Here is a 17,724-nt window from a genome sequence, read left to right on the forward strand (position 1 = left end):
TTGCCCAGGACTTTCCCAGTTTTAGACTGAAGACGAGCCCAGTGTCCCTGGACACGTCTCAGTCCCAGGCAGGCTAATGACCCTATCTCAACTATAAGCACCGGATCGGTACTTCCCAACCAATACCTTCTAGACCTGCACTGTCGAATATGGAGCCGCTAGCTACATGTGGCTACTTACATGTAAATTAATAAAAATTAAAGAAAACTTAAAATTCCGTTCTTCGGTTGCACTGGCCGTATTTCAAATGCTTCACAGCTCCCTGTGGCTGGAGGCTCCCACAGCGGAGCGCGGACACAGGACATTTCCTCCACAGCAGGAAATTCTGCTGGACAGTACTGTTCTGGACATCCCTATCCGGACAGCCTATAAGCGCCTCAAACTCAACATGTTAGAAGGTGAACTCATCAAACTCCCTTTCACCCAAACCTTCTCCTTCCCACATGCACGGTGTCCTGCTGGAGTCATCACCGACCTGGTCCTCAGCTAGTACCTCGGGAGCATCCTTGATTCCTCTCTTTCTCCCACCTTCTAACGAATTATCAAACTCCTCCCACCTCTTAAAACATCTCCCCAGTCTGCCCCTCCTCTACAGTATGTCAGCCCTAATTCCAATGCTCAATAATGGTAAAGTCGTCTCATGTAGTAGCCTCTAGCCTCCCTCTATCCCAAGTTCATCCTTCACAAAGTAGATGGTTAGCATAGTAACAAGGCAACCCGGTTACCTCATTCTTGCATTTAAAAGACCACAGAGATGTTACTTCACAACCTGAGATGCCAATCCCCACTCCTTCCTGCCATTCAGCCTTAGAGACCACCACTCAGTCCATCATACCTCTAAGACCTCTCACACCCAGGTGCCTTTATAAACATTTTTCCCTTCACCTGCACGGTCTTCCCCTCCCCATGTTCCCTACCTCCTTCTTGACAAAGCAATTCAACTGTCATTTCCTGTAAGAAACCCTCCCACATACCTAAGGCAAAAATCAACTTTTGTATTTCTAATATGCCACTAGGTACCTGTTCATCTATCTCTACTAGAGCACGTGCATGTAACATTATAGATTATCCGAGCACAGTCCGTTTTCTTGTCTTCTCTCCCATCTGGTTCATGGCTATAGCCCTTATACCCAGCAGAATACGAAGCAGAGTCGGACCTACATTGACTGAATGGCTGGTTCATATAAATATGTGATTTGGAGAAATTAAGCCAAATATGAACATCCCCATTTTAAAAATGAAGATACAGGGGCGCCTGGGTGGCACAGCGGTTAAGCGTCTGCCTTTGGCTCAGGGTGTGATCCCGGCATTATGGGATCGAGCCCCACATCAGGCTCCTCTGCTATGAGCCTGCTTCTTCCTCTCCCATTCCCCCTGCTTGTGTTCCCTCTCTCGCTGACTGTCTCTATCTCTGTCAAATAAATAATAAAAAATAAAATCTTTAAAAAAATAAAAAATAAAAAAATAAAAATAAAAATGAAGATACAAATAAATAGGGAGAAGTCAAGTCCACAGTAAGAAATATTGGAGGCAGGACCGGTCTACTGATTTCCAAAGTCATTCGTGTAAAAAAAAATTACTGGGCATTACTGTGTGCAATGTACTAAAACACTGGACCAGAAATAATCCCCCAGGGTGAGGACTATGTCTTTATGCACGCAGATACCAACGTCTAGCACAATGCCTGACGTATAGCAGGCACCGGATAAATGTGTGTTAAATTAAAGAGGAAGAATGGATCTAGGTCTTCACGTGAACAAATAGTGAAAGAGCACATATGCTCCTCCCCATATTAAAAGGGTCTCTTACATCACGTGTTACAACAAGATACTTAATAAAAGTGAAGCTTTAAATAGCCATCAAATATAACCAGAAAAACACTGCCTCATAAGATCTTCTAATATAGATTCTCATCCATTAAGTCTGCATCTTTGAGACTCATGTAGCCTTGAAACACCTCTTACTAATGGGGAACGAGGACATGAGTCATAAGAGATAATGTTCAATTAGGACATTATTCCCTTCTGCACATATGCCAATGGGTCCTCTTTTAGAGCCAGAGCAGAAAGAGGAGTCATTTATACCTCCCTTGTTAATTAAAGCATTAGAAAAGCCAGGAAAAAAACACTACTGGAAAACCTGATCAAAAAACGAAGATGACAGATTTCACATCTGAAAAGAAATGAAGGCAAACCTGAAATTTGTGCATTACTTGGTAGAACACACAGTTCACTGCTAATGAATTAATGATGCTTAAGAAGTACTCCCAACAAACTAGAGTCATGACTTCAAATTAACCCACAGAAAGGAAGGAAACTGAGTATGTTTAAAATGCATGTATAAGCCTGGTTTTCCAGTCTGGCATGGAGCTTTTCTGTCACCTCTCCTGTCCTCACAACAACAGAAAAGTGGAACAAACTGAAAATCAATGACTCTTCTTAGAGCCACCAGAGAACTGAGGTCACAGGGCAAAGCGCCATTGCAAAAATTGGAGAGATAAGCGAGATACAGATAATCACGAGCTCCTGGAGCTGAAGCCAACGTGTAGAACCAGCTCAACAACCAGCAGCAGGAGAGGGAAACCTAAACTGTCATTGGCGAACTGCTGAAGGCTCAGTTCTAACAAGTTTGAGAGTTAAAAACTCCAGTGGGTGGGCCTGTCTTAGGAAGGTCCCAACCTCTTGCGGGTTTTATCTCCAGGAGTGCTATCACAGCCTCAGAGGAAATATCAGAGGAAATTTCCCTACTGCTTCAGGCAGGGGACGGGGGAAAGGAGCCATGCTGAAATATGCCCAGAGCCTCTGTTCTTCATAGCAAAGCCTGCCTTCGGGAGAAATTATTTCACTAGAGCCTAACACACTTGGTGGAAGGTCATAGCAAACTGCAGGCCCCTGTAGCCTTCCTGTCTCACCTAAGGAGGGAAAACCAAAACTGAGAAGCACAGGTAAAAGTCGCAGCCCAGGGGCACAGGCTCACCAAGAGATGGAGACCATATCACAGGACCATTGGAGGCTTCCCCTCCTCCATACCTTACCCTCACGGATGCTTATAGCAGCGTTATTCACAACTGCCAAAACTTGGAAGTAACCATCATGTTCATCAACAGGTGAATGGATAAACAAAATGTGGTACATCCATATAATTGAGTATTATTCAGTGATATGAGGAAATAAATGTGCTATCAAGCCACAAAAAGACATGGGGGACCCGTACGTGCATATTGCTAAGTGAAAGAAGTCAATATAAAAAGACTACGTACTGAGTGATTCCAACTCTATGACATCGTGAGAAAAGCAAAACTAGAGAGCCAGTAAAAAGATCAGTGATGCTGCCAGGAGTTCAGAGTAAGGAGGAAGCGATGAACAAGTAAAGCAGAGGGAATATTTGGAGCAGTGAAATTATTCTGTACGGTAATGTAATGGTGGGTACGTGTCATACAATTGTCGAAACCCATAGAATGTATATAACACAAAGAATGAACCCAAATGTAAAGTACGGACTTTAATTAATAATAATGTGTCAGTATGGTTCATCAATTCTAAGAAATGTACCATACTAACTCAAAATGATAATAATAGAGAAAACAGGGAGTGGGGGAAGGTGAGGGGCTATGTAGAAATTCTCTGGACTTTCTGCTCAGTTTTTCTGTAAACCTAAAACTGCTTCCCAAAAGTCTTATTTAAAACAAACACACACACACACACACACACACACACACACACACACACGTAACAGAATCATACTCTGATCTGTGCCACAGAGGATTTGAGATAGAATCAAATAACTAAAAGGATCCAAATATATTACTGTTCAGTGTGCCATACAAAATATTTCAGAACTCATGTTTAATATTTAATTTTTACCAGCATGGTAGACAGACAACAACAAAAGCCATGTTCCTTCTATGTTTTAAAGCAAAGCCTGGCTGTGTAAGAGAATAAAATGTACAGCTCGACAAAGTTTAAAATATACCCACTTTTTGGATCCACTTTTGAGAATTTTTCCTCCAGCCACACTTACAGATAAACGTGTACAAGGATGTAAGCCACATCTTTATTTTAACAAACTTTAATTTTATAAACTTTAGGTTTATAGCAAAATTGCAAATATGGACAGTTCCCATAAGCCGTACACCCAGTTTCTCCTACCATTAACATCTTATATTAGTATGGTTCATTTATTACAGTCAATGGACCAATAGTGACACATTATTATGAACTAAGATCCACACTTTATTCATATTTCCTTAGTTTTTCCCTAATGTTCCATTTTCCTTCCAAGATTCCATTCAGGTACCACGTTACACTTAGTTGTCAGATCTCCCTAGACACCCCCTGGGTGTGACAGTTTCTCACTAAATAGACATACGCATATCTATAAGTATTTCTATATGTAATCATCTGTACCTAGATTAAGCAAAAGATGAATTCATACTGATGTCTCCACTCGCCCAAAGCATTATTTTTTTTTTTTTTTAAAGATTTTTATTTATTTATTTGACAGAGATAGAGACAGCCAGCGAGAGAGGGAACACAAGCAGGGGGAGTGGGAGAGGAAGAAGCAGGCTCATAGCAGAGGAGCCTGATGTTGGGGCTCGATCCCAGAACGCCGGGATCACGCCCTGAGCCAAAGGCAGACGCTTAACCGCTGTGCCACCCAGGCGCCCCCAAAGCATTATTTTTAATAGCAAAGACATAGAAACACAGAGGTGTCCATCCAGAGGACATTAACTACATTGTAGGAAATCTGTAGAGTGGAACACTATCCTATCAACTTTTTTAAAGATTTTATTTATTTGCGAGAGAGAGAGGGGGAGAGTGAGCATGAGCAGGGGGGAGGGGCAGAGGAACAAGCAGACTCCTGCTAAGCGGGATATGGGGCTCGATCTCAGAACCTGAGATCATGACCTTAACCCAAGGCAGACACTTAACTGACTGAGCCACCCAGGCGCCCGTAACTGTCAATTTTTAAAGATTTAATTCTATATGTACTGATACAAATTCTATAATATATATTCAGTGATAACTACATATGTACGTACAAGTGCACAATTTCTGAAAGGAAACAACAAAAAGTCAACAGTATAACTCTGAACAATGGAAAGGGGGTTAGAGCATGCAATATCAGTGGGTTGACACTGCCTCAAAGAGGAATACAATCTCAGGGATTAAAAATGGTTTGCAACCTCCAAAGGATCACAGTACATAAAAAGATACACAGTATATCAGTGTTATTAAAATTTCATGGGGAAGCCTGCTTCTCCCTCTCCCTCTGCCACTCCTTCTGCCGCTCCCCCGGCTTGTGCTTGCTCTCTGTCAAATAAATTTTTAAAAATCTTTTTAAAAAATTTCACAGGAAGCAGGAACAATTAGGGGGAAAAATGTCTAAAAGGACTCCCTAAGAGAGTATAATGAAAAAAAGATTAAGAAACAATGAAATAGAGGGGCGCCTGGGTAACACAGCGGTTGGGCGTCTGCCTTCTGCTCAGGGCGTGATCCTGGCGTTATGGGATCGAGCCCCACATCAGGCTCCTCCGCTATGAGCCTGCTTCTTCCTCTCCCACTCCCCCTGCTTGTGTTCCCTCTCTCACTGCCTGTCTCTATCTCTGTCGAATAAATAAATAAAATCTTCAAAAAAAAAAAAAGAGAAACAATGAAATAGAGGGAACAGTTCATTGTACTTTTCACTTCCTATGCCTATTTGTTTTCCTATGAACATACATTTATTCTTAAATTTAATTTTTTAAAAAGTAATATTTATCTGGCCAATGGAAGTGTCAAATGAATCAGGAAATTCTGACTATAAGATGTAGTTCATCAGCCCATGCTGAGGGTCCATCTCATGGAGGGTTGCCCAGTTGGTGTCCCTTGGGCAGGAGCTCACAAACTTCAGGAGGAAATTGCATTTTTAATCACTATGTTGGTTTACAACAAACACCAAGTGTACCACAAAGCCTAAAATACTTACTATCTGGCCATTTACAGAAAAAGTCTACGGACCTCTAGTCTACAGTATATTCACTTAAAAACTTTTTTTGGCGTATTCATACAGTGGAATACTATTCAGCAATGCAAATAAAAGAACTACAGCCACACACACCACTGCTGATAAATCTCACACATAATGAGTTAAAGAAGACAGAAGCAAACACTGCATCCCATATGATTCCATTTACATAACTTTCAGAAACTGGCAAAACTTAACCTTCGGTGACACAAATATCATTGAGGAAAGGCAGGTGATCATGACCAGAGGGGTCGTGAAGGGGTTTCTGGAGATGCTCTGATGTAAGAGTTGTTAGAAACACTATTTCCAACAATTCCTTGAGATGTTCATTCGTAGTTCATGCACCTTTCTCAAGCTACATTGCACTTTGTTGTAAAAGCAAAACATTTCAAATATCAATTTTACAAAAAAATACCCAGCCGAAGAAAAATAAATTTACCAGGCTTCTTTTTATAAATAATAGGTAAGAAAGTGCATGCGTACCCCAGTTATTCAGAGACCAGTGGCCCCCAAACCACACTTGGAAAAACAATGATGTAAAGCCAAGTTTGCGCTTGACACCATGGCAACCATTTAATCCCAAACTGCTTTCTACTGACTGACTTTGTATGTACCCAAGACCGACAATGCTTCAGCTTTTCCTGACTGATACAGTCGCGGTGGTAGGCCATCGTTCGGCCCTTTTTTTTCTTTTTAAGATTTATTTATTTATTTATTTATTTATTTGACAGAGAGAGAGAGAGAGACAGCCAGTGAGAGAGGGAACACAAGCAGAGGGAGTGGGAGAGGAAGAAGCAGGCTCCCAGCGGAGAAGCCTGATGTGGGGCTCGATCCCAGAACGCAGGGATCACGCCCTGAGCCGAAGGCAGACACTTAACCACTGAGCAACCCAGGTGCCCCCGTTCGGCCCTTTTTGTCAAAATAATGCCCTAGCTACTTTCTGGCCTAGCAGTCAAGAGGCCAGGGGGACCTCTTTAATTACTACTTCTGCTCTAAGAATAAGCCTGCCTAAATTTCCATCTGAACCTTAAGCACTGTCTCTGCAGTCTTGGGGGAAAATGATAACTAACTCTAAAGATAAGAGGAGGTTGCCTTGCTTCAGAACCCACTGCCTTACCGTAGGATAGGATTTTCAGTGTGGCTGCTGTAGCTTTTGTCTTACATAATAGTAATCTCAGTGCTGGGTGGTAATTGCGGCCCTCAAAACTTCCTCACCAAGTTCCAAATGACGTGGCGTTACTACGCTGACCAGTTTAGTGGACAGCTGTTGTTTGTGTCTGCCCAGCCTGCATCCCCCCCCTTCTGGTAGTGGCATGCCATGCTTTTTTTTGGAGAACTACTCCAATCCATGGGTCTTGCAGGGGCTGCCCATCAATGTGCCCTGCCCTGCCTGTTCCAAAGGACTTAAACCCATGACCCAAACAAGGCCACCTAGACACTCTTCCTGGAATTTACTGCCTACCACCATCTCTAGACTAGGAACTCCTCACCAGCAGGGACAAGGTTTTATTCATCGCTCTATGTCTGATGCCTAGCACAGTGCCTGGCTATGAATATTCAATGCATGTGTGATGAATACATTACAAAGAAAATCATGTACCTTAAACAAATGCTGAGCTAAGTCGATCATTTCCCAGCAGCATTCTGAAGGGGAAGCAAATTGTATGATGTTTTGTAAGGGAAATGTCCACTTTAGTAGCTAGGAAATATGCATCGGAAATAGTACCCCAAGTTGCCATTTGTCAGTGCATTAAAGATGTCAATCAGTCCAATAAAATAAAGCTCCAAAAAGGACAAAAAGAGAATTACCTCATTACCTCAACATCTGCTTGAACATAAGCAATCACACACTGGCTAATTTTTTTAAAGGGACATAATATAACTTTCTAGAAAGACATAATATAGCTAATTATACCATTCACGAGAAGGGAATATACAATGTTTTGAAGTAATTCAGAAGTGGGTGTGATTTAGAAGACATAGAGCTTCGGGAATGGTAAGTATAAATTAGAGACTGTTCATATTATGACAGACTCCGTCATTACATTTCACAACTTTTGTCAAAAGCGACCTTATTCACCACACCACCGAAGGCTTCACATTAGGGAAGGCTGCTGTCAGCTCTGCCATTCAGGGTAGATAGGAATCTTCTTTCTGAACACCCTCCTGGGGAATGGGTTCCAACTTTTGACTTAAAATTCACTAAGGCAGAAATGAGATGAGGAAAACCTACATGGCCAATAAACACATAGAAAGATTTCAAACCTCACTGAGAACCAGATAATACAATTTTTCTAAAGGTACTATTTTTGTTCATTGGATTGGCAAAAATTAAGAAATTTGTCAGACTGCCAAAATTAGTAAAGACTGCTGTTGGTCAATGTTGAGAAGTGTGGGGGGAAATGGGCACTGCTGGGGGGAACGTGACCTGGTACAGCCATTGGGGGGGGCACTTTGGCGATGCCTGGCAAAACTTTGTCTACTTGCCCTCTGATCCAACAATTCCCTTTCTAAGAATCTATCCTAAAATGTGTAATTGTACACATTCGTGTGACTATTTGATTTATGACTGTCTACTAGACAATAAACTTCGGGGAGCAAAGACTGTCTGGTTCACTATCTCCACCCCCAGTGCTTACCACATGGGGCTCATATATGGTAGATATCTGGTTAAGTATTCATTAAAGTAATAAATTAATATGTTTAGTCAGTGTTGCAAGAGGAAAAACAGTGTTCAGCAATACTGGTTCTTGTCCACATTTAACAGGAGTGGTGGAATTATTCACAATGCTAACAGGTAGTAAAGAAAAAAGTCTATTTTCAAAAATAAATCATACACACCATCAGCTTACAAAATTAATTATCATATTGGCAAGAGGCCAAACACCTAGTTGCCTGTCTTTCCACCTCAAATCGCTAGCTTCTGGGTTAGTTCCATGGGTCAAACAGCAATCAGATGCTCTTGAAATAAGTCGATTGTTATCGCGGTCTATGATCCAATGACAAATAAATGCCCTGGTTTTGAGATGGGCTGAAAAAATACCAACACTTGTATAATGAGACTCAATACTAAAAAAGGTGCACCTTTTAAGAAACACAAATTTCAAAGTCTGACTGTTTTATTGCCTTGGATATGCCCGTAATCGAGGAAATACAACCTCCAAAAATACCAATACCATGGCTTTGTTTTCCAATATAATACAAGAAGGAACCAAAAACTTAAGAATCCTTTTTTCTCAGTTCCCAAACTCAACACAGAGACAGAGAATGTGTCCCAAAATCAAATATAAACAACTTGTGGATTATCTGCATTGTTAATCTACTCTTGACATTATTATATTCAGAATAAAAAGAAGTGAAGTTTTTAATTGTATCATTATTTGAAAACTGACTATCCATCAAAAGCTCTGGTATCCACTGACAGGTATCACCAATGATGAAGGCTCCAACTGTCTAGGATACGAAGTAAGAATCTTTATGTTATTGGGAAAAGAGTGCTATTAGAAATAAAATACTGACAGAATCCAGCCCCTCCCTAAACCACTGGAGAAATGCCAGATAAGGACAGTTTGCCCACCCACTAGATTCACTGATGTTTGTAACTTAATTACTTTATGACCTAACGCTAGTCTAGGATGGGAGTTGAAGAGTACGGGAAGGCAGAAGCCATTAACATTTATCCAACACTTTCTAAATACCGCTAATAAATGTGCTCTGTCCACGTCAGTGAGGTCATGATTTCCCCCACGATAACAGGATTGGTAAACAATCACGTTAAGATTTGTTTCCAGGAGTGTCAACTCCAGAGAAGTCCACATACCAGTGCAGACGGTATGTTTGTGGTGTCCAGGAGCAACAGGTCATAGTACCCAACAGGACCTAACAAAATCATCTGGTGTAGCCCAGGTCTTCCGTCAGGTAAGGCAGGCTAACCACAAGTCCCATGGAAGGGAAGAGACTCTTCAAAGTTCACAGAGTTGGTAAGTTGGGTCAACATAAGTGAAAGGGCGAGAGAACAGCAAGATTAGCCACAGAGCAGGACCTCTTCCACTCCGTGGCCATGTTACCACGTGACTCAGAAAGGCATGTCCCTACACACGTTTACTTCCTAAATCTGTGCAGTTCCTCTCTCTCTTGACCCATATTCTCAGGCCACCCTGGGCCAGGGTAATAACAGTAATTTTAAACGGAAAGAGTGTTGAACTCACATTTGATCGCTAACTTGGCTTTGTTGAGAAGTGCAGTAAGAGATGAAAATGATTGATTAGAACAGTTCAGGAGCAGGTAAACCAGTTACTCGGCAGCGTGGAAATGCAAAGACACGGCCTGGCTCTCCCGCAGGCCAGAGCCAGATCTTCCTTCAGGAAGCCCAACACCGGCAGGGTGTGGGCTCACTAACTAACACACTTAAAAATGGTAAGTGGTAAAACACATCATGGCCTGGAAGCGTGGCTGGGGAAGGAAAGAGGAACTAGACCGAAGCCGACTGAAAAGCAGGGAAGGCTGAGAAGCTGCGCGGCAGGCCTCCCCGCGCCACGGTGCAAGGGTGGGGCCCCGGCTGGGGGAGCAGAGCCAGCAGAGCTGCCGAAACCGCCTGCTCCCGACGCATCTGCCCCCCCCCGCTTCTCCCGTCTATGAGGGGGTGCCCTGGGTCCTCGGCCACCCCCAAATCCCGATCCCTTCCCCCAACCCGGATGACCAGCTCAAGCAACCTGCGGGGAGCGCTTCCCGCACTGCCGGGCCCCACGCCCCCCGCACCCGCACTTTACCCGCAGCCCTGGCTCTCCGAGGCCCGCGGGGCGCGGAGGACGCCCCGGCCAGGGGGAAGGGGCTGCGGGGTGAGCGCGGCGACCGCGACAGCCACCACCACCACCCCCCCCCTCGCCGCAGCCCAAACCCAGCTCCCCGGAGGCGTCCCCGCCCACGGGCCGCGGCGGCCCGCACCTGGCGGCCGCGCGCCCGCCTACCTTGCTCCTTCAGACTGGTGATGAGCTGCAGCTGCTTCTCCTCGTCCGAGCTGTTCATTTTGGCAGGTGGGGCCGGGAATAAAGGAAAGGAGGGAGAGGCGAGGGGTGCAGCGGGGGGAGGGGGAGGAAAAGCAAGATGCCGGTGGCGTGTGGCTGCACTACCCGGAAGTTGGGTCTGCTCCCGCTCCTCCTCCTCCTGGCGCCGAGCGCGCGAGTGAGATCATCCCCACGCACCTACTTGGCGGCTGCCGCGGCTGTACCTGCGGGCGGCCGCGGCCAGGGCGGGCCGGGACGGGCAGCCTGGGGCAGGAGGTGGGGCGGCGGGAGGAGCCCCGGCGGCCCGGGGCCGCAGCCGGTGCCCCGCCTGCAGCGGCTCCTGCGCTTCGCCTTCCCCCGCCGAGGCCGGCGCCGCGGGATACGCAAGGCGGCCCGGGGCGTGGGACCCGCGGGTGTACGCCCCGGCTCGCTCCTGCACCCCTCCTCCGCCCCACCCCCTGGACACCCCGACACGCGATCGTGGGGCGGATGCCGGCCTTGGGGCTGCGGCGTCCCTGGCGACCGCACTTCGTGCGCTGCCGCGGCCCGCCCCTCCGAGCCACCAAGGGAGAGCGGGGCGTGGTGGGCAGTAAACACCGAGGCTTTAACCCAGTTCTCACCCAGTGGACCCTGGGGGGGCGGTGTGGGAAATCGGGTGTCCGCAGGGGCAAGCTCAGTGTACACGTTTTGCACCTTGGAAAGCAGGCAGGGACTGAAACAGGCCAGCCGGGTAAGTTAACGCCTCCTGAGCAGAGGAGGGCGTGGTAGTCAGTTGACAGTGCCCAGGGCCCTGGCGGCGCGGGCTTTGGAAGGTGGGCAGAACGTGGGCCCTGCAGCACGTGAATCACCGGGCCTCGCGGAGCGTCTGCTCTGCGGTGTCAAGACCTTGACCGTGGGGAGGTTGCCACTGCAGGCTGAATGCCCGAGGCCACACAGCTGCCTGGCAGCAGAGCTGGCAGAATGAAAGCCCACCATTTATCCCACTTCACTGCCCTCTGTGCTGTTTAAACCCGGCTCTGGGTGAGACCCAGACCAGAAGACGGGTGGCAGGCCTGTCAGATTTCAAAATGGCTCTCCCCAAGCCCCAGTTGCTGGGTAGTCTTTGGTCAAGTCTCCTGACCCCTTCGAACTTCATCTAAAGAATGGGAATAATACCATAGCTACTCTCCAGGAAGATACAGAACACCAAATCTAGAATTTGACATACTACAGGTGTTCTTTTTCTTTTTTAAAATTAAGGTGACAGGTCGGGAAAAAGGGGTTGTGAATGCTAATTTTAGGCTAAAACAGGCACAGTTCTTTTACACTGATCATTAAGCGTCCAAAATAAATCCAAAATGAATTAGACTCACTGCACATCTTGGTTTTTCTCACTAACAAGCCCCCACTGTGGTTACAACACCAGCACACTGCTTCTCCTCAGTACTCACTTGCAAATGTCCAACTCCATTTGACACAGTGGGTCTCTGTGAACGGTGGCGGAGGGCACTGGGATACAGGTAAATGCTGTAACTAGTATCTGTCTGATACTCCTACTAAATTCAAAATCAAGACAAACCTTGAAAAAAATAATAGCTCTGCTTTCTTCCAAAATGGTGATATAACATTTTAGGATGGGTAATTTAGCGGCAGGATGATCTGAAAAGGCAACACAGTATTTTTAAATGAGTGAATTAGGATTTTGAGAATTCAAAACTAATTTTGATATGGGGTCTTATTATCCAGTTCTTTCCCTCGTTTTTCATGAACTACTTTAAGATGCAGATCAACTGTCATGAAGATCCACAGGAGATTAACCAAAAGGCCTTTGCCGTGAGATTACCTGCTGTTATGTGTTGATCCTCAGAGTTGAAAGAAGTGCCAAGAAACGTGAGACAATTCAGATTCAACTATGACAAAATATGAATGATATGTGCTGCTGCCAGGGATTTTGTATAAAGAAAAATCATTTCTTTCCAGAAAAAAAATCAAGAGATTTGGGCAACAAATCACGGCCACCTGGCTTTCTTGTAAGGCAGCCAGGAAACCTGTCAAGCCTGACCAGTCACCCCCACAGCCAGGCAGTGCCCAAAGGCCTCCTCCAAAACTAACTGATCAGAAATATTTTCTCAGGGGCGCCTCGGTGGCACAGTCGTTAAGCGTCTGCCTTTGGCTCAGGGCGTGATCTCTGAAATCTGGGATCAAGCCCCACATCAGGCTTCTCCGCTAGGAGCCTGCTTCTTCCTCTCCCACTCCCCCTGCTTGTGTTCCCTCTCTCGCTGGCTGTCTCTCTCTCTCTGTCAAATAAATAAATAAATAAATAAATAAATAAATAAATAAATATCTTAAAAAAATAAAAAAAGAAAAATATTTTCTCTTACTCAACCAAATATCAGCACAGTGCCTATTAAATATCTGAGTCCATTCACCAAGTTCCATTATTTTAACAGCTGATTTAATTGTCTACTCCAATTATACAGTAATTAGGTATCGCTTTTGGAGTTTAAGAATTGAGTTAATTAATTATCAAATCTATAATCAAATTGAGTGCTTTGGTCCCACGCTGAATCTGAAACCCCTTGAAATCAATCCTGTTTACCTTCCTTGAACTTAAAATAGCCTCCTGAAATACAATATGGTATTATCTTCAGGGCATGGAATGAATTATTAGGATGGCTATTAGAGTCAATTATTGGGATTCAGCTCTCCCATTACACTATGGTTTATTTATATGATATGAATATTGATGGAAAGGATAGAAGTGATATAATTAGTTTTTGTTCTGTTTAATAATGCACATAGGGATTTCTGTTGCAGGCATCCCAATGGAATTATTAACCTCCATATAACATATAATTAATAAAAGTATTTTTAAAATGTGTATCTATATATCTACAGATATATTTAGATATATTATGAACAGAGAGAGGGAGAGGACAGACTTTTAAAACATGAATTGGAAGGATATGTACCAAACTCAGGATAATGGCCCAAGCAGTGAAGGGTGGAGTGGGAGAGAACAGTGGTCAAAAGGATTTTCTCTTTAGGGGCGCCTGGGTGGCACAGCGGTTAAGCGTCTGCCTTCGGCTCAGGGCGTGATCCCGGCGTTATGGGATCGACCCACATCAGGCTCTTCTGCTATGAGCCTGCTTCTTCCTCTCCCACTCCCCCTGCTTGTGTTCCCTCTCTCGCTGGCTGTCTCTATCTCTGTCAAATAAATAAAATCTTTAAAAAAAAATTCTTTAAAAAGGATTTTCTCTTTAATGCTTATTTTCATTTTCAGGAAATTAAAATAAATTCACATTATTTATGTAATCTTTTGAAGTACATAGACAAATAAGATCAAAATAGAACATGAAAAAAGATTCATTTTCTTTGACCTACTAACTCTATTTTAGGGTATTATCTTCAAAGTCTTTACATATAAAGCTATTTGTTATATTAATTATGATATAAAACTGATAACATTGAATATTATTTAATGATAAAAAGAAATAAAGTATCTCTACATGCTACAACATGGATAAACATTGAAAACATTATGCTAAGTGAAAAAAGTCAACAAGAAAACACCAGATATTGTATGATTCCATTTATATAGAATGTCCAGAAGAGGCAAAAACCATAGAGAGAGAAAGCTGAACAGTGATTATTGAAGACTGGGCGGCACTGGGGAAAATGGGAAGTAGCTGCTTAAAAAGTATGGAGTTTCTTGTTGGGGTGATGACATTTTACTAAAATTAATTGTGATGTTTGCACAACTCTATGAATATATTAAAAACCGTTAGAATTATATACTTCAAGTGTATACTTCACATGGGAGGATTTTATGATATGTGAATTACATCTCAAAAGCTGTTATAAAAACAGATTTTCAGAGGAAAATATGTTTTATTTCAATACGTAACTTACATGTAACTCTACTAATTTCTTATACAAGTATTTTTCATTTTTCACATCTCACTATATATACTAGTTTGTTCCAAGTTTTACTAAACATTATTTCATATACACTTTATCTTGTACCAACATAATGTACATATTTATTCAATGCTATTCCATTATGTCAATGAACAATTAACCATTCTCAGATTCTTAGATATTTGAGGTGTTACTAATTTTTGTCTCTTCATAAATAGTGCAGCAGGAACAAAAAGGCTATGCCAAGGCATATCATAGTCAAACTGTTAAAAAGTAAACATGATACTCAAATCTCAAAAGCAGCCAAAGAAAAGTACATATTACATTCAGGAGAACAACAATAAGAGTGATGACAGTCTTCTTATTATTTAATGTTGTAATCATTAAAGGATTACAATAATACGCAACACTCGACAATGTAAAATTCACAATATCCATCATCTAAAAATTACAGTAAGCAAAGAAGTGGGAAAATATGATCCATAACAAGAAGCCAGTGAACAGAAACAGTCTCGTGTCTCATAGATGAGAGAGATGATGAAATTAGCAGACAAGGACCTTATAAGCAATATTACAATCTTATAAATATGTTTAAGATATATCAAAGGTATAAAGGGAAACATAAACAGGACGAGGAGGAAACCAAGAATTATAAAAAAAAAAATATTCTAACTACAAGAGATTAATACAATACCAGAAAGGAAAAAATCCCTATGCACATCAGGTAGGATTTACTGCAAATTAGATAATACAGAAGTTCAATGATCTTGAGACAGAACAACAGTAACAATCTAAAATAAAACATGCAGAACAAATTAAACAGCACAGATCTGAAATATAACATTAGGCAGTTGAGCACACATGAAACTGATGACCCACAGGGAGATGAAAGAACAGTATATAAAAAATGTGGGGTTTTGTTTCCTTTTAAAGATTTTATTTATTTGAGAGAGAAAGGGAGAGAGAGAGAGAGAGCGAGCATGAGTGGGGGGAGGGGCAGAGGGAGAAACACCCCCCCCCCAGCTGAGTAGGAAGCTGACACAGGACTCGATCTTAGGAACCTGAGATCACAACCTGAGCCAAAGGCAGACATTTAACCAACTGAGCCACCCAGGTGCCCCTGAAAAAATGTTTTTAAGTGACAAAATATGGCTACAAAGATCCCAAATTTGCTGAAAGATGAAATTACAGGTTCAAGTTCAGCGATTAATTCCATACAGGAATCCTCAATATGATTAAAAACAAAGTTCTCATCAGAAATTGTGGAAACCCAGAGTGCCTCCGTGGTGCAGTCGGTTGAGCATCTGACTCTTGGTTTGGGCTCAGGTTCTGATCTCAGGGTCATGAGATGGAGCCCTACATCAGGGTCTGCACTAAGTGTGGAGTCTGCTTGAGAGTTTCTCTCCCTCTCCCTCTGCCCCTCCCACTCATGTGCGTGCTGTGCTCTCTCTCTCTGTCAAATAAATAAAATCTAAAAGAAAAGAAAAGAAACTGTGGAAACCTAAGACAGTGGGATGGCATATTTAAAGCCCTAATAAACCTGTCAATCAAGAATTCTATATCCAGGGGCGCCTGGGTGGCACAGCGGTTAAGTGTCTGCCTTCAGCTCAGGGCGTGATCCCGGCGTTATGGGATCGAGCCCCACATCAGGCTCCTCTGCTATGAGCCTGCTTCTTCCTCTCCCACTCCCCCTGCTTGTGTTCCCTCTCTCGCTAGCTGTCTCTATCTCTGTCAAATAAATAAAAAAAATCTTTAAAAAAAAAAAAAAAGAATTCTATATCCAGCAAAACTGTCCTTTAAAAAAATGAGAGAGAAATTAACAGAATTAACAAAAGTTAAAGGAAGTCATTAGCACTAGACCTGTCCTACAAGGAATGCTAAAGGGAGTCCTTCAGATTTAAATGAAAAGGCATTAAAGTAATGAATCATGGGATTAAGTAATGAATCATGGAACTTTACATCAAAAACTAGGGAGGTACTGTATGGTGACTAACATAATATAATCAAAAAATATTATTATTTAAAAAAAGAGAAAAGGCATTAGAAGGTAACTCACGCCTATATGAAGAAATAAACATCTCTGGTAAAGGTAAATATATGAGCAAATATAAAAGCCAGTATTATTGTAATCTTGGTTGTAACTTCATTTTTTATTTCCTACATTATTTAAAAGACATGCATTAAAAATAATTATAAATCTGTGTTATCAGATACATATTATATAAAGATGTAATTTCTTCTTTAAAAATTTTTATTTATTTATTTATTTGTTAATTTATTTATTTATTTGACAGAGAGAGGGGAAGAGAGAGAGAGAACAAGCAGGGGGAATGGAAAGCAGAGGAAGAGGGAGAAGCAGGCTCCTGCTGAGCAGGAAGCCTGATGAGGGGCTGGATCCTGGGACCCTGGGATCATGACCTGAGCTGAAGGCAAACACTTAACGGACTGAGCCACCCAGCTGCCCCTAAAGATGTAATTTCTGTCAATAACATAACAGGGACAGAGTTATATAGGAAAAGAGTTTTGAAAGTTATTGAAGTTAAGATTGCATTAATTCAAATTAGAATATTATAAATTTAGGATGTGAAACATAATCCCCATAGTAACCACAAAGAAAAAAATCAATAGAATATATACAATATGAAATCAAAATGGTTAACTACACACACACAAAAACCCTAAACACAAGATAAGACAATAATGTAGGAAATGAGGGTCAAAAAGATAGAAGGCATATAAATAACAAGTAGCAAAATGACAGAAGTCATTTCTTATCAGTAATTACTTTAAATGTAAATGTATAACTTTCAAATCA

The 17,724-nt window shown here is 42.5% G+C and overlaps 1 protein-coding gene across 3 annotated transcripts in view; it reads right to left on the reverse strand.

Moving 5' to 3' along the window:
- The window catches only part of SHTN1 (shootin 1), a 97,430-nt gene extending 85,947 nt beyond the window's left edge, over positions 1-11,483 (reverse strand). Inside the window, exon 1 of one of the 3 annotated variants that reach the window (XM_034663337.1) lies at positions 10,974-11,474. Coding sequence is in view for 2 of the 3 variants with exons in the window: in XM_034663336.1 (XP_034519227.1) it covers positions 10,974-11,031 (58 nt within the window). In the remaining variant the exon portion in view is untranslated. Of the gene's footprint in view, positions 1-10,973 lie in introns of all 3 variants that reach the window. The other 2 variants (XM_034663336.1, XM_034663338.1) reach the window with 2 other exon arrangements.
- Between the last annotated feature and the right edge of the window lie 6,241 nt (positions 11,484-17,724).

The sequence above is a fragment of the Ailuropoda melanoleuca genome, chromosome 6, assembly GCF_002007445.2.
Source record: "Ailuropoda melanoleuca isolate Jingjing chromosome 6, ASM200744v2, whole genome shotgun sequence".
Taxonomy (NCBI): domain Eukaryota; kingdom Metazoa; phylum Chordata; class Mammalia; order Carnivora; family Ursidae; genus Ailuropoda; species Ailuropoda melanoleuca.